This window comes from Syngnathus scovelli, chromosome 5 (assembly GCF_024217435.2).
Source record: "Syngnathus scovelli strain Florida chromosome 5, RoL_Ssco_1.2, whole genome shotgun sequence".
Taxonomy (NCBI): Eukaryota; Metazoa; Chordata; class Actinopteri; order Syngnathiformes; family Syngnathidae; genus Syngnathus; species Syngnathus scovelli.
The window spans coordinates 8,879,723-8,906,011 of NC_090851.1; the positions used below are offsets into that span (position 1 = coordinate 8,879,723).

Sequence of the window (26,289 nt, forward strand, 5' to 3'; positions counted from 1 at the left end):
AGCCATTTTTGAACCATTTTGTCCATTGTCCAACGAGCAGCTTTTATTTGTCACGACTTCCGTTCTGGCATTCGCCGATAGTGGCTCACATTGTTGACTAGTTTAAATTTAGGGACAGATGACAGTAAATAACAGGACAGGATTGAAATATTGAGACACAGCAAAGGCTGAAAGGACTGTACGTTTCGGTGAAGGCAAATTGCTACGTACGCGTTTGAGTAATGTCCAATCACAGCTCACCTGCTTTCTGAGTTTGGACATGTGACATTTGCAAGTTGAGCCCTTAAGCACTGTGATGCAGTTGACAGCAAGAGGCAAAATGGTCACCCCCTGAGATGAATCAAACCAGGTGGATTTTGCTGCTTCGTCCTTTTTCAACATGTGCAATATTAATCACAATGCGTACCATGTTTACGTAAGCCTAGCGAGGCCACATAGAACAAACTGTTCTGAGATTCTCATGGAAATTGATTGCGTTGTGCACGTAAGATATGTTCAACAAATATTCATGAGAAACAGACAAAGGATACTGTGTATAGTATAATGTTTACAGAAATGCATTTGCCTGCAGAAGTGATTGTGACCTGGTACAATACGAGTTAATATGCTGGGGGAGTCATGACATGACTGTTTTCAACAAATATTAAGGGCACAAAAGGTTACCAGTAACTAATGTGTTCAAATGAATAAACAATTCATTGTCCCTAATTCTTTAAAACAATGCACAAACAGAAAAGGTAGGCTACAACAATTCCAGGTGGAGCAACACAAGCTGTCAACTTGTGACTTTTATGTTGAATCATTTTAAACAAAAGGTGCAAACATTTGTTGATTGTCATATTTAATATATGCCTTCTTGGGAGCGTGAATTGATGGAGTTTATCGTTTTAGTAGGAGCTGCAGTTTTAATCGATTTTCTTAAATATCATTGTTTTAACAAACTGGACCGACTTTAATTTATCGTCATGTAGGTGAAGCCCAATTTTTAGATGAAGGAGCAATGTTAGTCTTATTTTTGAAGGTATCTTGTTTGAGCCCATGAATGTGAACTTCTTTGCCTTGTCAACAGATCAGTAGATACATCATACACAAATCAAATCCTTACTTTTTATTGCTCTTAAAACAACACCTTAAGCTCCAGAAAGCTTACAAACATTTCAGCAAAATATAATCATCTCATTCATAGAATTTAACACTAAACAATATTGGCTATATTTACAATTTAGCCTGTAGTATTGTACAGTTTCTAACGAGGCATTTACAATATGGGTGATCTGGGTCTTATGTCCCATATCTATGGTGTGACAACAGTGCACAACATTGTCTCACACATGATGCCATATAAAAAATAAAATATAATTGGCATTTTAAGGATGGGTTGTTGGGGGGGGTTCATTTGCCAGAGTCCAGTTTGGCATCCTTATGACCGAGGCAGAACTTGGGCGATGGTGTCCCGAGCACTTTGACTGAGCCGCTCGGGGAACTTAACCTCATATTCTACTATCAGGTCACCTCTACGATCGGGGCGCTTGGGATACGGCAGCCCCTCACCGCTGATGCGCCTCTTCATCCCAGGCTGCACCACATCAGTTGACGTCACTGTGACGACTCGGCCTTCCAGCGTAGGTGCGTTGACTGTGCAGCCACATAAGGCCTGGAAACAGAAGCAACATGCAAGTAAGTGAAACAGATCAAGAAGAACCCTCATTTCCAGCACAGTGAAAAGGTGTATTGGTTTTTGAACTTACATCTCTGAGTGAGATCTTGGCTGTGTAAACAATGTCGGAGTTGTCACGCTTGAACACAGCATGCGGTTTGTCCTTGAGCACGAAGACCACATCTGCGGGAATGTTTGTCGGGGTTTCATCCCCCTCTTTGGGAAACGTGATTTTAGTCCCTTCCTTCCATCCCTTCTTTATCTGCACCTCGAGGATTTTTTCCTCTTTCCTCAGCGTTCGCCCGTCAGGATTCAGCCTTTTACGAGAGATCTTCATTTTCTTTGTGCAACCAGACAGCACTTCTTCCAAGGACACTCGCAGCTCATGAACCACAGGGGAGTCTTGTTGTTTCTTCACAACACTGCTGTGACCGCCAAACCCTCCCATATTGGAGCTGAAGGAGCGGGGGAAGCCGCCACCACCCATTCCAAACCGTCCAAAAGCATCGTCAGTGTCCATATCCTCATCCATGCCGCCATTGCGCCCACCAAAGAATTGCTCAAATGGATTTCGTCCTCCAAAAAATTCTGAAAAGATGACATGGGGGTCCCCTTGGAAGGTGTAGCTGAAATTGCCTGGGCCACCACCACCACCACCACCCGCGGGTCCACCTCCTTTCAGACCTGAATAAAATAGGGTAAAACAACATAAATATGAATGGAAAAATTGTGGTGAGTGTTGTTTTGCATTTCCTTGAAATGCACAATATTACTCCAATATATTATTGTCAGTTCGAATTCTCAATTGGGAGTTATTAGTCATGAACCTGATGCCTGTAAACACTGGCTATGTTTACATTAATTTGGATTAAAAGCCTGAAAAATGATTTCTTCAAATCTGATGCATGAACACACAAGTTCTAATCGAGTCAATATCTTAGTGTCAATGAAAACAATGCTATCAGTACAATTTTTAATCTGAACTCTGATCAGATTACATTCATTTGTCCATTGTAAACACAGCCAGAGATTCTGGAGGCAATATCAAAATCACGAGATGGACCGAATGTCCTAAAACCTAAATCCACTATGTACAGACAGGCCTACCCGTGGCATAATAAACAATATCATTCAGCAATTCTTACATACACTGACGCTGCCAATTCGCCAAAAAGCAAATAGTCTATTTTTTTGGACTATGAGACACTTTTTTCCTATGACTGCTATTCAGGTATGACCTGTATATAATAAAAAAAGTAGAGCTTAAACTGGCGCTCCAAATTCCCAATGCCCAGCTGTATTGACTTTCTTTTGACAGTTGGTGACAGTAAATAATGGTGGAAATAGTACATTGAAATGTATTCATAAAATACATGTGACATTTGAAATTAGTTGTAGGTTAAACCCATTCCCGAGACCTTGCCGTGTGTTTAGTTGCCATGGTAACATTGACTTGCGAACACGTTTCTCCCAAGTCACAATTTCACATACATTACTGCTGTGGCGTACTTAACTGTGTACATTCATGACCCACATTCCAAACGAATTTAGATCACTCAATTTACTATCCCAAATATTAAACGGCATGACGCGAGACTTAAATTAAGAAGACACGTCACTTCAACGTCGCATATTATTCCCACCGAATTCCGACAAGACAAGTAAAGGACTTCCATTAAGTTTGTGCTTTAAGAGGCTCGCTTTCGTTTGGAGGCCCATACACAAAGTTTGACAACCAATTTTAAAGCGAGTGTGCATTAATAGACACACGGGACGACGTTTGTTGGCTGCTACCGTCAAAAGTGGGCCACCAAAGAAAACAACATTCTCGCTATTTCCAACAGACGCTTACCTTCTTCCCCAAAGCGATCGTAAATGTCCTTTTTCTTTGGGTCACTCAGGACATCGTAAGCTTCGGCGATTTCCTTAAATTTATCTTCAGCTCCCGGTGACTTGTTCTTGTCGGGGTGGTAACGTAGAGCTTGCTTACGATAAGCTTTCTTGATGTCGTCCTCAGAAGCGTCTTTCTTAATACCCAAAATGTCGTAGTAGTCTTTCCCCATTCTTCCGCTCTCGGCCGTCAGCCTGTCACCCGTTTAAATGCAAACGTTCCCTTCCCTCGTCCAACGTGCCGTCTCAATTCAGCGACACGCCCGAGACCGTGTCAATATAAACCGTGTGGAAACTTCCAGAGATTTCCATAACAAGCCAGTACGATCTCCACTGTCGCGAGTCCGGTGATTGAAGTAAGCCACGCCTTCCCATGCGTCACTCCGTGATGCCTTCAATTACAGTCAGAAATATTCTAGTACAGTAAAGCGCTATCACCTTTTTAGTCTCTCCATAAAGCAACCTATTTTTAAAGTAGCGTGTGCTAGTTCTTATTGCACAGCCAACATTGACCATTATGACTTGAATAAGCTATGTAAAAACACATACGCAACACTCTAGACCAGTTGTTCCTTCTCAGTCAAATGTCAAAGCAAAGTTCTGACTTGAACATTTGTTTGTGAGGTGTGGCCCGGATTTTCGCACACTTGTGGAGGAACGTACTGAAGCAGTTACTCAGGTTTTGAAGAGAGAAAATCCGGTCACTTCTTTATTGAGATGGGGGGAACTAACATTTACAGCACTTCATCAGGTTTTCTTCCAACTCCACTCAGTAGCATCAGAAAAAAACGAATTAAATATTTTTTAAACTTTATTACACTTCATTGGAGGACAATTCAGGCACCAATATTTCTGAATAAAAAATGCATTTCCCAAAATGCGTGTAAATTATTGTATATAGTTGTATCAAGTTAAAGGTTGCTCTTAATTTGGTCTGTCATAAGTGTGTTTGTGATGTCTTTGTAATGGTTGAGCAAAAGAACAGAATCAAGGGGTCAAAGAAACATCACAGATCAAAGATTAAATTATATAAGATTGAAGATTGTTTTAGTAATTGTTGTGTCGATGTGATGAGACTCAACTTCAGAGCAAAATTACTACTGAAATAGGTCTGTAGCAAAGCAAAATGTTTTAATAATATTTTAATTTTAATAAAACTTCAATAATGTAATGAAGGAATGGGGTCGAAATACAAAAAGTCCTGCCTAACTTCAATAATGTAATACCAAAAAAAGCGTATTTAAAACATACTTTATCAGTTATATGTGTTTTGAAAGTTCATCAACAAAATATTTATAAAATCACAATTTTGGCATTAACACATGATGGATGTATCGTTGGGCTCACAAGTTTAAATAGCCTGGAAGAATTTGAAAGATGTGTCCCATTCTGTAAAAAAAAAAAAAAAAAAAAAAGAATGATCAAGCAAAACACAGTGATATAATTTTGATACAATACAATACAATACAATACAATACAATACAATACAATACAATACAATACAATACATTACAAATAATACCATACCATACCATACCATACCATACCATACCATACCATACCATACCATACCATACCATATAAAACAATAATAAAGAAAGCAAATTATAAAGAAAATCATAAAGAAAACTTACGAGATAGTTTCATCTGTAGTTTCCCTAAAAAAATTGGAACATTTTTCTAATTCTGCAAGGGGACGTACATTTTGAACACACCGCACATTGTTATCGACGATGATGGAGCTCCTAATTTACTGAATCCTATTTGCTCGGAAGGAGATACTGTGGGCGGATTCTTCCGACTAACACTTGTTCTGATTGGTTAATAAGCATTCTTTCACCCGCCCAATATCCGTTTAGGGTTTGGATATTTTTCTCTGATTGGAGGTTGCCGTGTCGATCATTTGGAATACCAAGGAAAGGATTGACAAGATGAAGCACTACGAGGTGAGTAGTCACCATGAGTCATTCAAGTAACAATGGGGCTTACAGAAATTTTAACACTTTAATGAGTTGCAAATATATTGCAGCAATGTATTGCAGCGCATACCATGTCAAATTTACGCTTTTGGTAATGCAAGTGTTGGCACAATACAGCACGCGGCAATTTACACCGCCAGGCTGCAATGACCGAAGCTTTGTGGCTTATCGTATGCGGACATCAGCGGTTTTATTGTTGAATTGTCTCATTGACAAGTTAGTCGCGGTTTGAAGAAAAATCTGTGTATCGCAATTAAGCATTTGTAAGTTAAAGACATATATGATCAGTATAAACCAATGCATCACCGCCATCTCTGACTGGAATGACTCCTGGCCCTCCTTATCATGTTATTACTCAATAATCCAGTTGCGAAAATAATAAAGTTTCAACGGTCTCTCTTGGCCAATTGTTCATTACGCACGTCTCTGCAAATCACGATGCAATTTTTCTATCTATCTGTTGAGGAAAACATAACCTAAAACAATGCAAGCACCGGAAGAGGTTAAGAAAATGTGTCTAAGAGCCCCCAAACCCATCAGACAGGATTAAAACAGAATGACAGAAACCGACCCAACCAGTGTCTGGACCCTGAGTTGGGATTCTTAACAACATCACATGCATGTTACAAGTCAAGGGAGCATGTGTAAACCACATACATTCTCTGGATAAATGCAATCTTTGCAGAAGCAGCACATTTGATAAGCATATAAATGAATATTGGATATGTTTGATACCTAATTGGCACTGTCAGGGTATTTATTAAAATTTGTATTTGTTATTATTGTCATCGGCGGCTGTAGTGTAGAAGAGTAGGCTGCTGAATTTTTCTATAATGTTTCGCGCCACAATACTGTATCCAAAATATCAGCATATCTATGCAAAGCTCGATGCAAACTTATCCCAAAGTTCTAATGGATTGTATCGCCTGTAACGTTATCTGTCTTCATTAGAGCTGCTGTTAAACCATTTTTACCATCAGGTGTGCAATTTGAAATACCTCGACTAGCATAAATTACCGTATTATGGATCGTAGTGTTTTTTTCTGATTGTGTCCTTTACTGGAGATAATAGGCTTGTATTCCACCAAGTGGTACAAATGGTTTTGATTGTAAACCCTCATCTGGTTTGTTATTCACCCAGGGCTGTGTCGGCGCTTGGTGCGTGGTGACTTTTGCACTAAAATGGGAGTTGGCGTTGATTAGTCACTGCTGATGTAGTTTTAACAAAAAAAAAAAAAATCACAGCAGAAGGGAATGCTTTGCAATAATATTTACTCACAACGGATGGCTCATACACTTCAATTACAAATAACATACCATACGTGTTAGAACACAAGAGCATTGGCACAGGTTGTAGGAATGCTCACCCACTGTGACGTGAAGGTATTTATAGCCAGAGAAAAAAAAAATCTTCTCGCTTGGTCTTCTTGCCTATGGGACAGCCAGGTTACATTTGCATTGTCCAATGAGGGAGACCTGTATGGTATTCAAAATCCTATTTGAGGCTCACTCCCCACCCTTTACTGGCTCTTTCACACTTACTTAACCCAAGCAATAAGAAAAAAAAAACAATTATCAGGGGAAATTCACATCATTCACTCATGTTTTACTGTGAATGTTTCTGCCTCTTCCAGTGAAAAAAAAAAATCAACATCACCCTCTGAATGTCATTATAGAGTAGTCAACCAGTCAACTACTTGTCAACTAGTCGTCATTACAACCCCTTGTAGGCACTTTGGTGATATCTGCATCAACTGCATAAGTAGTGAAAAGGACGGAGCGTGGCAAAGTTTGTTTGAAACACATAAAACAACCTCCAAGTGCAGATGTCCAAAAAGCAACAACAAAAGTGTCAACAACTGGAAGTGACAATGTGTTATATGCCCTTTAGTTGGCCTAGATTGAATCTAATGGTAGCTAGTCTGAAGTTCAAGTAAAATGTGGCTGGAGGTTTACTGTTACCTGTTATCATTGTTTACAAAAAAAACATTTTAAAAAGTTAATATAGTTTGTTATCCTTAATATGTTATGAACAAAACATAAAAAAATGTTGAATGATCAGTCATGTATTTTATTGGGACAAAACAAAAAGTATGAGTTTTGGTTTTGAAAAAAAAAATGCTTAAAAAGTATTCAGGATGATATCGGATAAAAATTGTATGGTACAGCTTTGAAACAAAAATCTGCATAAATGTTGCTTGATTGTCTATGGAGGAAAATAATAATAATAATAACAATAATTTCTTAAAAAAAAAATTATTGTGAATTTTCCTTTTAACCGCTGTTTCGAACCTGTTATCGTATTAAACAGGACTTCCTAAAGTTGACACCGTAATGTTCTTCTAGTTGAGACGGAATAAACAGCACCTCTGCTGGTGAAAGCTAATTAGTACATATCCATTTTGACCCAGTTATTTGGACACACAAGAATCAACTTCACAATACGTGACAATTATTACGCCAATGCCTAATTGTTAAAAATTTCCACGTTTTCTTGTTTTGTAAAATGTACCCCAGACTGCACCAAAGCTCTACCTTTCTCTCAACTGTCTAGTGGTTGACTAAACTAAAAAAATCAGCTCCGCTAATTCAAACAATGCTGATTTGACAATCAGTACCTTACCTCTTGCTTGTGTTCATCGTAGCAAGAGCTTTTTAAGTCAGTTCCCCTCGCGTAACCCTCAGTTCATCGTGCCTTAGGCTGACAGGCTGTTGCTATTAGCTTCAGCCTTTATATAGACAAGGGTGAGAGGGTGTGTGGGGTATAAAGTGGCCGCCATGGGTATGTTTGAATGCTTGACTTGCAGAATAGTAAATTGGGGCTATGCGCTGTGATTTTAAATGCTTTTCTTCAATATACAATAAATCATATCTACTGTATCTAGTTAAATGAGCAATTTAAGTCATAAAAGAGTCTCTGGGGAAAAATCTGACCAAAAATAGATCTACAATAGATAAAAACTGTGTTAATAATAATAAACATAATAATAATAATAATAATAATACAAAACTATAATAAGTGTGTACATTAAAAAAAGTTTAATAGTCCAATAGTTTAGAAACCCATTTGATTGACTGCTTGTATCAACCTTAAGGTGACTTGCAAAAAGCATTACTGAGCTTTACATTCATTTATTTTTATTTGCAAATTTAAACACCTAAAAGTTAATAATTGTATGTCTTTCATTGAGTAATAGCAACTGTGTGAACAACAAGCATGGGGGGGCTTTACTAAGGGGAATACCCTAACTTAGCTAAGAGAATCTGTGGTATTATCACCCCTGGGTGGCAAGCAAAGGGAAATTATCTAAGTGAGTGACTGAAAGAGGGTTTACACATAACTGAGCCTATTGAAGTAGTGAGGTGTTTTTTAGGCACAAATGGCAGTGCCAATCTAATGACATCAACCCCATAGACATATTGGGGGGGGTCATCGGCAAGAGGTTTGTGCCGAGTTAGCAGTAGGTTTTATATTTAGCTGCAGGGAGAGGAGGAGAGGAGGAGATGGGGTCCAACGGTGTTGGTTGTCATAACACCTCTCCCTTCTGAGGACTTAACCCTAGACTAGACCGAGCGGTCTCTGAATGTTTTTAATGCTAAGATTGGGGGCAAGGGGTGAACATTGGATAATCACATCAACTCCATAACAATGCGCCTGCTCGAGAGGTTTTTCCCTCCACGAGATGTTTGCAGATGGCAAGTCTGAATCTGCAACTATGCGCACACGTGTCCACTCTCCGGGGGTCGGCTGGCAGTTAAAATAAGCAATTGGCCAGAAGTGAAGGAATGAGACAGGGGCAGCCAGCAAGGGTGGGACGGGGTGGTTGGATGAGGTAAAGGAGGAAGAGGGAGGGGCTGCCAGAGCACCAAGCATGGGGCAGACGGATTTATTTCCACAGCTGAGTGTAGCAACTCTCCTCTTGGGCTCACAGTGGTTCTTCAGGGCTTGACACTTGGGTGGTGGGGAGAAGGGAATAAAGTGAGTCCAGAAGGCGGACGGTCGACATGGATGCCCTCGCGCTTGAGGCTGCCATTGGTAAAAAGCCAGCAAACGGGGCAGCGGCTGCACCTGTACTGGCCCCGGCACCGGTCAAACGTAAACCTGCTAAAAAAGCTAAAAAGGCTGTTGTTTTCTTTGAGGTGGAGATACTTGATGCCAAGACCAAGGACAAGCTCTGCTTCCTGGACAAGGTGAGCAACAACATCGTTAGCTAATTTCACAACACTCATGTTACACTCTGCAGACATCGTTGTTTGCATGGCTTGTGGGTGTGAATACTTTTTGCACACAAATGAAACAAACTGAGGTGGTCTAATGTAATATGAAATATCCCACTGTAGAACCTACTGAATCTGCCCGAGTTGACGTCCAAGAATGTACAACTGTAAATCTACACTTTCACACATGACCCAACTTTGCCTGCTTAGTGGTCTGGTCACAATGTTGAAAGAGTCCATGTACAGGTGGTCTTTAGTTTAGGCTATGGCACCAATGTAACCCAAATTCCTATTGAGCCGCCCGTTCAAATGGTAATTTCCTTAATTTTACCGAAACAATGCTCAAATATTGTAGGAACATTTTATGGAGGGCCATTTTCTTTTCATGACTTTGCCATAATGCAAAAAGCAAGTCCCACAAAGGCTTGTTTGGAAAAGCGTACTGAGGACCAAGTTGACATCTTCACCTCAAGTCAATCAAAAACCTTTCGGATGAACTAGGACAAAGGTGATGAGCCATTAGAGCACAGTTATGGGCTGCACATTTTAGAAGTTTCCCTCCTTCGATTCAAATGATCAGCTCTGCAGGTGACTGATGATAATCCCCAATCGGTTTTATTTAAAATACTGTAGGTCCCTGGATTCCCTGCCTATATCAACCTCTTACCATCATAAACCTTAAGATTGTTAAAAGTAATGTTTAAAGTTCTAAACTATCACACAAATATAAAAAAAATAATTGATGACCTCTAGAACAGGACTGATCAACTGTGACGTCTCAGAGGTGACGAGAGGAAGGATGACTGAAAGCATTAGAATTTTCATCAAGTGGATTATTAGCAAATTATTATCTTTGATGGCACACGGTCATCACATTGACAACAATGAGGTCTCTGCATGTGTCTCTGAGGTGAGTCGCTTCACATGACCTTGTTACCCCCTAAGCAGAGCCTTTTATGCAGTGTACATTCCATTCTTATTTGATTAAATATGGAGATAAAAGTTTGTATCGAACAGACCAGATTAAGTTAAATCAATCGAAACGACTGATTCTGAGGAGGCTGCGCAGATCCAATCGACATGGATGCTAAAATCGATCTAAAATCTGCTTTTATCCTTACCTGATTTGAGTTCTCAATGTGAGGTTTGTAAATTAATACTGTTCTGGTGTGTACAGTTACATTCGCTGTTTACAACTGCCTTCGCTGTCACTTAGGGCTGGCTGGCCTCAGGCAAGCTTTCTGTAGTTTCCCAAACTACAGTGTTGCTTAGTAAAATTTCCATCTGCAGGCAAATTATTTTGCCACTGTATAATTATTTCAGTTAGTGATTTGATTTGCAAATTTGCCTTCCACAATCGAATAGGCACTTTATGGCCATTTTCACAGCTTGTCGAGTAATGGCCACGTGTCCCAATAGCTTTGTCCATCGAGTGTATGCCAGATATAGAAAGGACGGTGTTGCAGTGGTAAGGGATTGTTTCTTTAAATGGTTTATCGTGTCTAGTCAGGGTTTATTTAGGACAAAGCACCTAATGAGGCCCAGATAGTTGTGGGGGTTTTATGCATGTAATTCTAAAGAGGCAGGTTCTTTTTTTTAAGTGTTGTGATCTCACTGTGAACGCCACATGGTCTCACAAATGACATGGAAAGAAGTGAAGCTTGTCAGTCTTTTAAAGCCAGGCTAGAGTCTATTAATGAAATTACTCTACTAGTTTATCATCATGGAAAAACAAACACGGAGTACCTGATGATAGGTTTAATGCTCAAATGAGCTCGACTTCCCATAGATTGGCAATTGGCAAAAGACCTTGATAGTAAAGATAGAATACTGAATGAAGCGTCACATAGAGCCCCCAGGAACATCTGTAGTATCTCTAATGGCATCTAATAAATAATGATAATGAATAATATTCCATGATGATTAAAAAGTTTTGCTATGTATTGGAAAAAATCCGTGCAAGACAACTCCAAACTGATCCAATTGAAGTGTATCTGGATACTATGTGTTGTTGTCATTTATTGTTTGCTTACATTTTTTTTTTCTAGAATATGCCATTAGTATGTCCACTTTGTGTGTGTTATGTATTGGGGTTCAAATTTCGTACCAAGCTGACAGCAACCAGCCCGGCACAACAGCGCGCGCTTTGGCTGTGGCCGTAGGATCCTTGAAACCCGAATACCAGCTGTTGGATTGCTCACATCCACGGGTGTGTGTGTGTGGGCACAGCCAGAGCTAAATTTACCGCTAATCACCGTCATGAATGGAAAACTGGGTTGTTGTCTGTTCCTCTGTATGTTTCCGTCAATTTATTTGTCATGTTGTTATTTGTAGGTGGAACCAAATGCCACCATCGGGGAGATCAAGTCTATGTTCCACAAGAGCCGTAAGTGTTGTCGCTATTGTCTCATCCTAATTAAGTATACATCTTAATTAAGAGCAAGCAAATGTTCACACTGTCTGTTTCAGATCCTCAGTGGTACCCAGCCAGACAGTCCATTCGCCTTGACCCCAGTAAGTGGTTTTTGGCTTCATTAAAGTAATTTCGTTGACATCTACTGTGAACCATCTCAACATTTTTTGTAATAGTTTTATTTTTCACATTGAAGCGTGATGGCTTTAAACTGTTTATTTGGAACTCCCCTTTGACGTTTACTGTAAAACTGACTCATAAAATAAGGTCACAACCAACCACAGCTCATCTTCAGAAAACCGGTGAAGTGTTGTGACCTGAGACCTGGCAACTGTGATGTCATTTTCAGTCAACAGCAAGTGTCAAAATGGCCGTCCCATGAGATGAGATGAGATTCATTTTCCTCAAACCAAACATGATTCACAATACTGTGCCTCAACTAGTTTGGTGCACAGAATATGATCACAAAGATTTTTGGGGTTGACTTCCCCTTTAACACACCAAATTACATAACTTTAAATTCAGACTTGTATGTGTTATGTAAAAACCATAAATGATCGTTGTAAATAACATCTAACTAGGTCTTGAACCATGATACAGCGGGGAACACTATATTTCACTGACTATGTTTATTTGTGTTCCAGAGGGGAAATCTCTAAAAGATGAGGATGTTCTGCAACAGCTTCCTGTGGGAACCACGGCAACCTTTTACTTCCGAGACCTGGGGGCTCAAATCAGCTGGGTCACTGTAAGTACAGGTTGACACGCGTGTACCCACACACAGTATTTTTTAGGTAATTTAATATTCCAGTGCAGTTGAGCAATAATATTACAATTCATGTTTTTCTTCTACTTGGAGTTGTTTGCTGTACCACGCCCTTTAAATACACGGATTGTCGTTGGTACTGTGATCATGTGGCTTCTCGTGACTTTCAGGTCTTCCTGACAGAGTACACCGGACCTCTCGTCATCTACCTGATGTTCTACTTCAGGGTCCCCTTCATCTATGCTCCTAAATATGATTTCACTACCAGTAAACACTGGGTTGTTCAGTAAGTGACAAAATCTGCTCCGTTAAACAAATCTGCTTGACTAGCGATGGACTTACTAAGCCTTTGAGAACATGTTGAACATTGAAGAACATTGAGTCTTTCTGATTTTCATGACGCACAAGGCCATGAGCCTACATTTGCTTTTTATTCAGCAGCTAATCCAGAGCTTTTGCTTTTCCCAGTTTGGCCTGCATGTGCCACTCGTTCCACTACGTCAAGAGGCTGCTGGAGACACTGTTTGTCCATCGCTTCTCTCACGGAACCATGCCATTGCGCAACATCTTCAAGGTGAGACTGGTGGCTATTTGAGTGCAGTCAGTCTTCTTATCAAGTGATGTAAATGTTGAGGCACATGTTTTTGTAGATTCTTAGACAAGTGTATGTTTTTCAGAATTGTACATACTACTGGGGCTTTGCAGCATGGATGGCTTATTACATCAATCATCCACTATATACGCCACCAAGTGAGTGCATGAACATACTGTAATACTCTCCCAGACAAAAATGTGTCCTCTGAACTTCATTTCCAATTGTTTGTGTGAATTATTGTTACAGTTTATGGCGAGCAACAAATCAAAATGGCCCTCATCTTATTCCTGGTAAGAATCCTTCCACACAGCGTATGATATCAGTTACAAGGTACAAGTTTCTGACCGCAGTCGTTCTCTTTCTCAGTTCTGTCAAATTGGTAACTTTTCCATCCACATTGCGCTCCGCAACCTCCGTCCACCAGGTATGTGCACTGTCATCGCAACAGTGGAATTTTTTTTTTTCTCAACAATTGTTCTGTTTTGAACTTCTGAAAAAAGGAAAAATATTTTAATTTATTAAAAAAACTATTTCATTCATCGATCTGTATTTAACTTGGAAAATCCCATTCAACATATTGAGACAGAATTAAAAGGTGTTTTATGAAATTGTATAGCAGAATAATATTTGAGGCAAATGTACAAACATTTTATTGATCTACAAAATACATCTATCCATGATATCTCACTATACTCAGGGTCCAAGACCAGAAAGATACCATATCCAACAAAGAATCCCTTTACCTGGATCTTCCTGCTGGTCTCCTGCCCCAACTACACTTACGAGGTTATTTTTGTTTACTCTTGTTTTTTGTGATGGTCAAATCTGAGTCTGGTATAATCTAAAATGCTTAAAAATAACTGTCATAGCTAGTGAAGAATCATCTTTATACTTCATATCAACATTCCTCATCTCGTTGCAGTTGGGCTCTTGGCTCGGCTTCACACTGATGACTCAGTGTCTGCCTGTGGCCTTCTTCACCTTGGTGGGTTTCATTCAGATGACCGTGTGGGCCAAGGGAAAGCATCGCAGCTACCTGAAAGAATTCCGTGATTACCCTCCTCTCCGATCACCCATCCTGCCCTTTGTCCTGTAGTCGGTGGCTCCTTCTTCTTAATCAGCTTTCATTGAGGGTAGCAATCTCATCATCTCCCTTTATTTCGCCTCTACTTGTCCACTGACTGAAAACATGCTCGCGTGCTGCTCGCATGTTTATCGCTATTTTGATAAGTGTTTAACACATCTCTAGCTTTGTTTCGTTTCACACACTCAACAACCTAACCAATTTTGCCTGGTTCTGTGAATTATTTGTGCAACTGACATGCACCATACAGATCATACAGGTCTGGTTTATGTTTTGATGTTCGGGAATTTATTAATAGTTGTTCACATCCCTTCATCTGAAAAGGTAATTTATTAATAAAAAAGGAACCAAACCTGTGGCTGGTTTTGTTGATTCAGTTTCTACCTGGTGCTAGAAAACATTTGACAAAATTAAATGTGATAAGCATGTCCTCCTCATGAGAAAAATTAGTAAAGCTGCACAATGTTTTGTAACATAGGAGTAATGGGGGCCACCCCATTTTATGAAGAAAAATGTAATTTTATGAGAATATTTAGAAGCACATTGATTAATTGGCTATTCATTACTAAATACATTTGTTTTATTTAGTTGCAAAGTCAGAATTTGACAGGAATGGATGAAAGGTGTAAAATCCAGGGCTATAAGAAGGCAAGGGGGTTTGGGGGACAACTTCTACATGAGAAAATACAATGAGTGAGCTGGAGGGTGACCATAAAGCATGAGCAGCTCAATATAGGGCTGCATGAAGTCACCCCCCCCCTCACCCCCTCAAAAAAAAAAGCCTAGACTGCAATCTGTAATTTAGCAGCACTGTTTAATGTGAACAGTGTATAAGGTATATACAGAGACGAGGGAACCGATGTGCTTGATTATGCAGCTTCGGCATTGACCTCAATTCTCTTCTTCCTCAGCTGGAGCCTCCTCTCCCTCTCATATTCCTTCATCCGCATCACATAGCTAAAGACAAAAAACATACATGAAATATATATTTTGCCTGACTGTACAATGTATGAGCACACAATACAAAATCCTATGTATGCTAATAAAACTGATTGTTTCTAGAAGATTACTTTAGGCAAATATAATGTATCAAATCTTCCTCTATTTCAAATATATTCGATCAAGCAAAAGTGACCATTGACAAAACGCCAATCACTATTGATGTAAACACTTACTCCTGGTGTTGACAGTAGTCCCAGTCATGTCGCTCATGTTTACAGGCAAGAAAGTTTGGCCAGTTGTCCCGTTTGCACTTCATGAGCTTCAGGAGGTGATGAGCACAATAGTCCCTCTGCTCCAAAGGCAGTTGGGCCAAGTTCATCTGCTCTTGGGTCGCAACCATCTCTGCAAATGACACAGAACATCAATCTTCTTTTGATGCAGAAGTAATGTACCATTTAGAAGCTAACCTGTTCATACTGAGAAATGTATTGGTTGTGTTGCAAGTGTGAAAATAAATTGAATGAATGAAATATAATGGCTTACAGCTTAACACATCATGTGGAATAACTATTAACTATTAGTTACCATGCTTAGTAACTGATTATTGTTTAGTTAACTTGGAATTACTTTGAGATACGAGTTGATGTGTCCAATAGCTGCATTATAATCTTTTGTATTACAGTACAACTAATGTGAATGTTTTGGTAATGTGGGAGAAAACCCAAATTCCAAACAGAAACGATATTCGAACCCAGAACTGTGAGGGAAACGCGCTAAACAGAATAAAAAAATGCTGATTTTAATATTTTGGTTGGAAAACATGACGAGCTCAAAAGGCCTTATTAAACAGCCCGGTTATGATCATTCTTTATTTCGTCCTGTTTATATTGAATCTCTCTGCCCCTCTCTAGAAAAAACTGGAACGAGTGCAATACATTTTCTAAAGTGTAGCTCCTGCTGCATTAATACAAGTAAATGGCAAAATATGGCTTAAAGCAGCTCCTAATGGCAATGGCAGAGCTGACAAGCTATCGCGGAGTTTCATCCATACATGCAAAAATAGATTCGCTAATTTCAGAGACCAAGCAAAATAAACAAATGCAATCCCCCGACGCACTTTTGTGGCATTAGTTCTTACTACAAACCTCGTTCTTTCCTCTCAGGAAAGCCAAACTGGGGATCGAACTCGAATTTCTTGGCCGGGTCTGGTTCGGTGTCGGTCTCAGTGATGTAGCGTCTGACCAGGTGAGCCCCCATTTTATTCTTTATAGATTATGCACTGAATGTGTTCAATCGGGTTGTCTTTAGTCAATGCTGTGAGAATGTTTTCAAAATTGCTTCAGCTATCTGCCATTCGGTCACCTACACAAGCCCTTTGGATCCACTTCCGTTTCTACCGGAAATAAACAGCTGACAGGACCTTGTGCTTCAAAAATATCTTCCCCTTAAAACAAATAAAAGTTCCGTACTTTTTTCGTAATTGTTAATCGACCTGCTCACGATGCTTCACTTGCAAATTTGATGCTGTTCATGTGCTTATTAATTGTAGTATCCCTGTTAATGAAATACCGCCATCCCTGCCCAATCAATCAATCAATCAATCAATCAATCAATCAATCAATCAATCAATCAATCAATCAATCAATCAATCAATCAATCAATCAATCAAATTAAATAAAATTAAATAAATATTCAAAATCCATTTTGGGAAAGGCTGTCCAAAGATATCTACTGGACACCACCAAACTATTAAATGGCATTTTATTTTGAAAAAAAAAAAAAGAAGTCTGCATGTTTTGTTTTTTTTAATTTAATAAAGGAAGTCAATGTGTTTATGTGTGCACTTAGTTATAAAACCACTCTTATGCAGTGGGTCAATATACACAGTAAACCTATATCTGAATATAATGTGACTAATGTTTTTCCATCCATTTACACTATGGTGTCCTGGTCTCTGGAATAAAGTAACAGTTTTCACCCTACAAAGAGAAACAAATGTAAAATTAATGTTTGAATACATAGTTAATATTTATATATACTAGTGTGCATGTATTCCCACTTCAAAGGCTGAAAGTTACAAAACACACAGCTGCCCTTTAGGGAACTTTTTTCTTTATCTCCCACTGAATCCGTCACAATCTGTACCAGGCACACAAGACCTGACTGTGTTGAGCAGTGGACTGGGTGGGCGTATTTCATCTGATAGCAGATACCGACCAGAATCTCAAGTTTAAACCTACGACTAGGTATGACAGGTTGGGATACTTAGTGTCCTCTCTGCCATTCAGCCTCCATTGACACAGATCAGCACCTTGGACCCACTGCACAGCGAGCGACGCAACTAAATGCTCCTGAACTGTCACCCAATGTGTGAGGTTTGCCATTTAATTGTGTTTTGCTGTGATTTGAAGTTCGAATCATGAGTGAATGGCACCACAAAGTTGCAGAAACATCTGCCAATAATAAAAAAATATGTCATATGGGCTTCAACGACAAAAAACATTTATGGGTATGAGGTGAGATCCAGCTGGCCGCTATCACGCTTTACTAATATATGGTGCAGTTACATTAGAACAAGCTTCTGTGAAGTGATACAGATGGGCAGGTAGGGATTGATTGATTGAAACCTTTATTGCCCCCTCTGGGGAAAATCAGGTGTCAAACAGCTCATGACGTTTGAAAAGAGGAAGACAAACAGAAAAACAGTTCACAATGCAATAAATATAAACACACTGCTGGTCCAATAAATATGCAGTGCAAGCTGGTAGTTTGCTAAAAAGTCCCAAGTCAGTTAGCCTATCAACTCTAGCTCCAGGTCTCCCCATGCCTGCGAGCCTGGTTGTAGAGTCGGAGTGCAGCTGGAATAAACGACTGTCCAAATGTCTTTGTGCTCTGACGGGGGAGGGCAAATCTGTCGCTGAATTTGCTCCTCATCCCCGTCAGCTCAATGTGCAGTGGATGGGAGGACTGGCCAATATGGCCACCAGTTATTTTTCCCCCCATCCTCTGTTCAACCACCACCTCTAGGCTGTCCAACCCCACCACACAGCTGGCCTTCTTCACCAGCTTGTTCAGCCTGATAGCGTCCCTGGCACAGATGTTGCCTCCCCAGCAGGCCCCGGTGAAGAACAGGACACTGGAGACCACTGTAAAACATTCTCAGTAGCATATTGCAAACATTAAACGACCTCAGCCTTTTCAGGAAAAACGTCCTGCTCTGTCCCTTCCCTCGGTGTTGTCGGTCCAGTTAGGCAGACAGATCCACTGGTGTGACTGCAACTATGAGAAAGGGAGATACAGAGGAGTAAAATTGTCACGGATCAGAATGGAGCAGGGCGAGCAAATGCAACTTGGACCAGGGTTTACTGAAGGGAAAAGGTAGTTGGAAGAGAGGATAAGGGGAACAAACAAACAGAACCAGCAAACTGACATATCATAACGGATCGACCGACTGCCTAACCAAAACAGAACTGACAAATACAGGAAACAAGAAAACATGAGATGACATCAACAATCCGACGGGAGTGAGGGGCAGACAGGACTTAAATACAAGACAGGTAACAAGAGGCAGGTGACATTGATTGAGGTAACACAGGAGGGGAGGGGTGACGCCAACAGAAACCATGGTAACAGACATAATAAAGCAACCAGGGACGAGTTGTGACAAAAATGTTCCATTGCATGGATAGAACCCAGAATATATGGCAGAGAACTGCCCACCTGTTGCCTGTCATGTCCGTAATACTTTGGTTGATGACTCAGTGTGTATTTTGGCAATGATTGTGCCAGCACACGTGTCCCGAGGGTCATCTTTTTTTTTTTTCTCGACCTTTCCTGTTCAGCTGATTTATTATTGGTTATGCAAAATGACGCATGTGTATCCCATACAGATCTTCTCAACATCATGAATACATCCTATTCTCTTTTTCATTGCAAATAATGTTATTGTCAGCTATCCTCAACTGCAATCGTGCAACAACTGTTGTTCAAATTAGTTATGGTTGAAGGCCTTTTATTTTCAGTCAACATTTATTGTGATTCCAACGTTGGTCATTTGGAAAATATTTACAATGCTGTGAGAGAGCCATTGGGGTAAAACGGTTCTGTCGTATACTGACTCTCCACAAGGAATGCATTAGGTAAGGCACTTTCCCAAAAAGAAGAGACAAATGCAAAAATATATGGGAAATATTGTGGCCATATAATTCCTTACTTCATACAGGGAATCCCGACATAATCACTGTTCACCCATTCGCTGATTGTGTGATTGGGTGACAACAGTAACTTGAGAACCACTCGTCTAAGTGTATAAAGTTTACCTGCAAATAAAGACAAACAGTTGATAACTTGTCTCAAGTCATTTTTAATGTTAAAACCTAATGCCTTCAGTCCTTAGCAAAAAAAAAAAAAAGGGCTCAGTAGTGAAACACTGAGCGGTAGAATTGTGTAAAAGTAATCTTGTCTTTTATAAACTCGAGTATTAGGCTATGTGAATAAGAATATTTGAGAGCTAGCAAGCAAAAATATCTGAAGTGTGTCAAATGCCCAATGAGATGATTCAGTAAATTTGTAGTATGAGACAAAATTAAATTATTTGTTGGTGAACTCACTGTTCTCCTGCAGAAGCTCTCATTTCCTCCACATGTCCTTCTGGGTTCAGTCAAACTATATTAGTCAGGTATGATCTGATCTGACTTCTGCTCGAATCAGAGCCAACGGTATCGGGTTCTTGGTACTGCGTGCTTCTTTCTCCTATTGGGTCCCATGAACATATTTCCCCCTCCCCCTCTTTTTATAATTGCCCATGACCGACATGTTTCCACAGTACTGCATGTACCTGCTTAGATGCCCTTATTAACTCGGCGTGTGCACACAACTATGCACAAACTCCCAAACATGGGCATCGGTATTACTCAATGTCAGAGAAATGCATGAACATACACAGAGGAGACACATGAGTTCTCGCTTTATTACTAAAAGTTAGCAAATAAACAAGTAGAGCACAAATTGACTGTATAGACTATGTGACAACCAAAAATTGATGTTTAACAGTCTGAAAGGTTCGTCAAACATCTCAACATGAAGTGAAAATGTGTGCTCTTAAGAGACAATTCAAAGAGGAGAATGAGACAAACAAATGAGGTAGTCATGTTTGTTTTCATATATTGAAATAAGAAAATAAGCATTTATGCTGCTGTGAAAATGTAGGAGATGGAATAATTTGTCACATAATTATGAGAGTTTGCTTGAAAGGCAGCTTGCATGACAACCTGTGTGATTCAATGACATCATTGCTTTTATGTTATTTACAAATTCTTCTCAAAGAGACTAGAATGATTTATATATTTACAAATTATTTGTTCTGTTCACTTAGTTGGAGCGTCTATTAACAAATAAATGTTACATACTATTTAACTCTCACTTTGTTTTCGCTTGAGGGAAGAACTAGGTTGCCGAGGCTGGTATCAGATTCCTTTGGGATCTATAGAAAGTAGTTCTTCACGGACACCAGCCACAATATTAGGTACACTTGGGTAATAGGTTGATGTAAGGTTTTTTTTTTTAACAAAAAACTAATTCTTTATTTAGTTATATTCATTTCAGTTCTAACAAGTTTGAAAACTCAATCTTCAACCACAATATTAGGTACACTTGGGTAATAGGATGATGTACTATTTTTTTTTCAAAAAAATAATTCTTCATTTTGTTTTTTCATTTCAGTTCTAACAAGGTTGAAAATCAATCTGACACATGACATAACACGCTGAATCAAATAACAGAACAGCAATGAACGCTTTCAAGATCTATGATCATTTTGGCAACATGTTCTTGTACAATAGTCTATACAATAGTCTCTGCCTTAAATTCACATTAGCACAAACAATTGCATTATTTGGCTTCATGCTGTTTTACACTTTCAAAAGTACAAACCACAGAAATACTCCTGCTGCAGTTTGGATTGGATTGTCCCAAAACTCTTGGTGCATATAAAAGGCGTAAATCAATAGCCACTTAACTGATTCGTTGTTGTTGTTTTTTTTTTTTTTTTAATATAACAATTGACCCAGTAGTTTTGAGTGTAGAATAAGGATGAGTGGATAAACTATATGCACCCATAAACCAAGAACGGGGTAGTTTGACAGAGAAATTGTTTTTGAAACAGTCTTTGTCATTCTCAATAATTTAAATCTGTGCGTGGCATTCTGTAAATGTTCCGTGCATTTTTTTTTCAGTTTCATAGTTTGTGTCTTTCATGAACATTCTTCATCTTCAAAGTGTGTTTTTTGCAAAACCTTGACGTGATGCTCGTAAATCTTGAGGGCGGGGCCAAGCCTGATTGATAGGCCAGTCAAAACGTCATTACGCTGCATGAGGAGAAGAGACTTCCCATCGATTTCCTAAACAGAGCAAATCCAAGTGCAGGAGTTGAACAGTGAGAAGTGGACTGAAGTGACTAGATTGTGCGACTGTTGATTCGGTCTGTGACGCCCCCTGGTGGCAAATAGGGAGCGGCATCCTCACCTGTGTACCAAAGGCAGCAGCCTGCTCAGGGAAACCAGCTATTGTAAAATAAGTGACCACATCAGCCACAGTCCAGTCCACCGGGCTCCCCCCGGCCCCTCCCATCTTTACAAACCTACAAATCAAAAGAATTGAATAAATGAATGGATCCACTTAAATTAAATCGGGTTCTCCCTCTCCATTGAGGTTCACTATTCAAGCTCCTGCTATGTTGTTGAAAGCCATCAGGTTTTTGCACTAGAAAATGAAATGATGCATGAGAAATGACTGTACTCACCCTCCATTATTAACGCTATCGTTCATCTCTTGTTCTTCAGAAAGGCCAGTGTCTCTCGGGGAGGCGGTGGGTGTGAGTAGGCATGATGACACACCTGCTTCTGGCTTACATTCAATACCTGACCCCCAAAAAGTTTGATTCCTTGCTCTTGTTAATAACATCAAAACACGCACGCACGCACACACACACACATACACACACACACGGAGAAGGAGAGAGGAACTACTCACCGTTGAAGCGTGACCGGGTGTGCTGCATGTGGCTCTGACTCTGCATGTAAAGATACGTTTTTTTTTATTATTGACGTAAACCAATGACATCCAGCACTCAACACTTGAACAAACAGTTTAACAGGTGAAGTTATGCTGAGCATGTGTGCGTGTGCGTGCATGCGTGTGTGTGTATATATCTTTGTTTGTTTTAATAATTGATTAAAAAATAGCAGTTTACCTGCATATCCATAAGTGGCTGATCAGGTATCCCAGATCTTTTTTCCACATATGCTGTAAAGCACATAGATGGAGGAGCACCCAAAGAAGGTGAACACCCATTCCTACTGAGGGGATCCATAACTGAGGAGAGTATTTGTCAATAAACAGAGATGATCTCATCAAATAGTTTTAGGTGTTATTCACTGGCCACAATATTAGGTACACAAAATGAGCCCTAATACACTTAAGCTCATCCTTGACTAGCATTGTTGGTGATAATGTCTGCATTAGAGTAAAACTAAACTAAATCATACAGAGGCATTTCGAATAGTATGCTATTTTTAGCTTTGAAAATATCTGTAATAGAAACAGCTCTCAGTTCTACATCACCGTGTGTGTACAACATACTAAAATTGTGAGAAAGTGTTTCATGAAAGTATAAATTATGAAATAAATCTTTCTTGAACTCCGACAAAGACGGACCTTCGTCCCGATGCGGATGACAGAGGCTCTCCTCTTCCGACGCTTTCCAGATTTTGCTATCTTCACTGACTTTCCCAATTGGAGCTGCTTCGGTTGTCATGGCAACCAGGGATTGTCCTTCTTCCTCATTAGAACTCCTGGGATCCTCATTCACTTCCTCCACAGCATCCTCTTCACTGGGTTCTTCCATCTCCTGAAGAATCGGAAAGTGACACAACAACAAAGTTTTGAAAGATGTAAACAAAATATATATTAGACTTTGCCATGTTGTCTCACTTTGGACCACAACATACAAAAAAAAAAAAAACACTTATTGGAATGATACAACCAAGCATTATTATTGGTGGTTATTCTCATGGAAGTAAACTGAATCTGAAATTGAATGTAACTTGCATGGAGAATAATTCCTATAAGTCTACAACACGTGATAAAAATTCTAGGTTCATGAATCGCCAACAAAATTCTGGCTTTTATAGACATGTCTGGCTTTTATAACAGCTCACAGTCTCAGAGGCGTGGACTTAATGAGTGACAATACTCGGTATTCATCAGTCTGGCTCCAACTTTCTCACATCACTTTTGCCAAATCAGCTTTGCAGGTTGGAGCCTTGTCATGGAACATTTTCTTCAACTCCCACTATAGATTTTCAATTAGACTGCAATTCAGATTATGTGCAAGCCATGACATTGCCCTTGTGTGTCTTACTTCAAGGAATATTTTTACAGTTTTTGCTTTATGGCTAGATGCATTGTCATCTTGCAAATGTATTTCACTATGCCCAAACATCCTTTAAATTGGTGGGATAAAATCTATAGTACATGCATCCCTGAGATTCGTGATTCCATCATTTTTGCCAAAGGTTGAAGACTTCTTATCGTTTTTTTAACATAAAACTGGTGTTATGTCTTTGTTAGTTGTTTTGCTTTTATTTTCATGTTTACAATCAATTTTTAAATTACCGTAAATAACTCAAACGCCGATACCAACGTGTGCTCACGTCACGCGGTCGGAGTGGAAGGGAAGGGGGGGGGGGGGGGAATAATACAAAGGATTCGATGATAAGTATACGAACTTGGGACACACGGGGATGGCGAGCAAAGTGATCTTATTGGTTGATGCAAATTACGGAATGAGTGTGGGTCGGGTGGCCAAGAGAACGACGAGCTAAAATTACACGTCACAGATCCCACTTTCAAAGAACAACTCGCTCGTGCACGCGCCATGCAGAAACCCACTCACAGCATGCGTGCGCGTTTTTTTTTTTTTTCTTCCAGGAGCCGCTCCTGCGCTGTAACCGGCAGCTTTTGTGCTTGAAGCACACGCGAAAACGGGCGAACGCACGCCTGTCCCATAAACACGTCCCGCTATAATAAACAAAACCCAAACATTTAGATTATGCAGCAGTATCTTTTTTTTTTCTTCCTAATTTAAAAAGAAAAATGTGATTTGGCGAAGTGGAGCGCTTTACGTCGCAACATGCACGATCTCGACCAGCTTTCATTAATTTAACAGCAGACAGCGCTTCACCGCGCCGCGCGGGCCTGGACGTGTTGCAAATATTAAGTTAGAGTCGCCAACCTTTATCGCGGGCTGCAGCGCGCTCTTTGCAAGATTCTCGGCGGCGAACGTCTCCGTCGTCGTCATTCCCCTCAGAGGAAGAGTAATGTTCCCGCAGCGGGTCCTGCGCAGCCTACCCCGGGCCACCTCTCTCTCCATGACCACTTTGACTTTGCCCCTGGTCAGCTTCTCCTCGAAGAGACGCTCCTGGCTGCCCAGGTAGCCCAAAATCTCCTTGAGCCCCAGTGGCTTCACGGGGCCTTTGCCACCGGCAGCGGCGGCGTCGCCCCCCCGGTGGCTCCTCTCGGACAGGCTGCGGACTGAAGCCACCACCCGGTCGCCCAGGTCCAAGTCGGATCCGATGCCACCTCCCTCCCCTGGAAGTTGGGGCTGAGGGGCCACTGCGTGCTTGCGTGTGCTGGCGCCCCCCGCGCAAGTTTGGTTGGGGGCGTCATCCACGGACGGACCCGGCTGCTTGTCTCGTCCAAGTGCATCGTTGCGGCCGGTACCAGGACGGACTTGCTGTGCTCCCGCGGCTGCACTTGCGTTCTCTTCATCTACAAGACGGGCCGTTGCCGGCCCGTCGCCGCTGATGCTCCTGTTTCCGCTCCTCGGGCTGGAGGGAGCGCCGCGCTTATTGCTGGCCTCTGCCAGTTGAGACGGGCTGGGCTCTGAGTCGTCCTCCTGGTCGGTGAAGCTGAGCGCGCTGTCGCCGTTGTTGTTGCTCACAGGGTCTTCACTCTTCTTTCTGCTTTTCCTCTGCACCTTGGCTGCATTCCGGTACGAGATGGAGCCCTTATAGCTAACTTTAAGCACAGTCTGCTCTTGGATCAGTTTTTCCAGTTCTGCCCTGGTTCGGTCCGGGTCTGACCCGTGTCGCCTTCGGACCATTCGACAAATCCTTTCCAGATCCGGACGCGCTTTCCGCGAGCGGAGAGAGTCGATTGTTTCCAGGATCCACTCTCGGTACTTGTTGGGTCCGGACATGTTCCTCCTTGGGGTTCGGCCCGAGAACGTGTGTATTTGTTGTTCCTCAAGTGGCGTTGCTGTGTCAAAGCTGGAAGCGGAGTGCGATCACTCCCCGGCTGGAGGACCGCTACGGAAGCCCGCTCGGCACTTCGCCGTTCGTCCGCTACGTTGTGCGCTTAAGGTGGACCGAAGATGGCGCTTGCGACGGCATTTAAGGTGGAATTGTCTCGCTTTTGGCGCATCACAGCTGCGTTCTTTGTTCACCGTGTCATCGTGTGCAGTCCACGGCGGATACACAAAGACTGACGCACGCTACGCGCGGCGGGCTGCGTGTGCGCCGCGTGGTGGCAGGGAATAGACGCTCAAGATATGGGAGGAGGGTGAGGAGGGCACCCTGTTCCCCCTGGCGGCAGTAGATTACTGTCGGAGACGAGGAGGATGGCTGACCTTTATGCTACACCAGAGGGGGCAAAAGTATACTCAAAATCAGCAAAACTACGAGTAC

General features: G+C 40.9%; 4 protein-coding genes and 1 long non-coding RNA gene across 7 annotated transcripts; 1 reads left to right on the forward strand and 4 right to left on the reverse strand.

Annotated features, from left to right (window-relative positions):
• Window positions 1-1,093: 1,093 nt before the first annotated feature.
• dnajb1b (DnaJ heat shock protein family (Hsp40) member B1b) lies at window positions 1,094-4,106 on the reverse strand. The gene is made up of 3 exons (XM_049719317.2): window positions 3,510-4,106; window positions 1,749-2,341; window positions 1,094-1,654 (listed from the first exon to the last, which is right to left on the reverse strand). The coding sequence occupies exons 1-3, from the start codon at window positions 3,718-3,720 to the stop codon at window positions 1,421-1,423; spliced, it is 1,038 nt and encodes a 345-aa protein (XP_049575274.1). The 5' UTR covers window positions 3,721-4,106; the 3' UTR covers window positions 1,094-1,420.
• Window positions 4,107-5,393: 1,287 nt separating this feature from the next.
• tecrb (trans-2,3-enoyl-CoA reductase b) lies at window positions 5,394-14,958 on the forward strand. Of its 3 annotated transcripts, none has more exons than XM_049719316.1 (12): window positions 5,394-5,493; window positions 9,667-9,717; window positions 12,079-12,130; window positions 12,214-12,258; window positions 12,802-12,905; window positions 13,094-13,209; window positions 13,392-13,497; window positions 13,601-13,673; window positions 13,765-13,808; window positions 13,885-13,942; window positions 14,216-14,304; window positions 14,441-14,958. In XM_049719316.1, exons 1-12 carry the CDS (start codon window positions 5,479-5,481, stop codon window positions 14,612-14,614), a joined length of 927 nt encoding a protein of 308 aa, XP_049575273.1. In that variant the 5' UTR covers window positions 5,394-5,478; the 3' UTR covers window positions 14,615-14,958. The 3 variants fall into 3 exon arrangements, with proteins under 3 accessions (XP_049575273.1, XP_049575271.1, XP_049575272.1); XM_049719315.2 differs by lacking the exon at window positions 5,394-5,493 and adding an exon at window positions 9,407-9,562; XM_049719314.2 differs by lacking the exon at window positions 5,394-5,493 and having other exon boundaries at window positions 9,404-9,717.
• A 439-nt stretch (window positions 14,959-15,397) lies between these two features.
• ndufb7 (NADH:ubiquinone oxidoreductase subunit B7) lies at window positions 15,398-16,959 on the reverse strand. Its single transcript, XM_049719334.1, has 3 exons — window positions 16,690-16,959; window positions 15,778-15,946; window positions 15,398-15,559 (listed from the first exon to the last, which is right to left on the reverse strand). Exons 1-3 carry the CDS (start codon window positions 16,799-16,801, stop codon window positions 15,472-15,474), a joined length of 369 nt encoding a protein of 122 aa, XP_049575291.1. The 5' UTR covers window positions 16,802-16,959; the 3' UTR covers window positions 15,398-15,471.
• A 1,197-nt stretch (window positions 16,960-18,156) lies between these two features.
• Window positions 18,157-20,369, reverse strand: LOC125968357 (uncharacterized). The gene is made up of 2 exons (XR_007481249.2): window positions 20,155-20,369; window positions 18,157-18,823 (listed from the first exon to the last, which is right to left on the reverse strand). It is a non-coding gene; the product is annotated as an uncharacterized lncRNA (long non-coding RNA).
• A 123-nt stretch (window positions 20,370-20,492) lies between these two features.
• samd1b (sterile alpha motif domain containing 1b) lies at window positions 20,493-26,135 on the reverse strand. The gene is made up of 7 exons (XM_049720396.2): window positions 24,837-26,135; window positions 23,258-23,450; window positions 22,794-22,915; window positions 22,574-22,613; window positions 22,344-22,461; window positions 22,067-22,181; window positions 20,493-21,942 (listed from the first exon to the last, which is right to left on the reverse strand). Exons 1-7 carry the CDS (start codon window positions 25,800-25,802, stop codon window positions 21,796-21,798), a joined length of 1,701 nt encoding a protein of 566 aa, XP_049576353.1. The 5' UTR covers window positions 25,803-26,135; the 3' UTR covers window positions 20,493-21,795.
• Window positions 26,136-26,289: the final 154 nt, after the last annotated feature.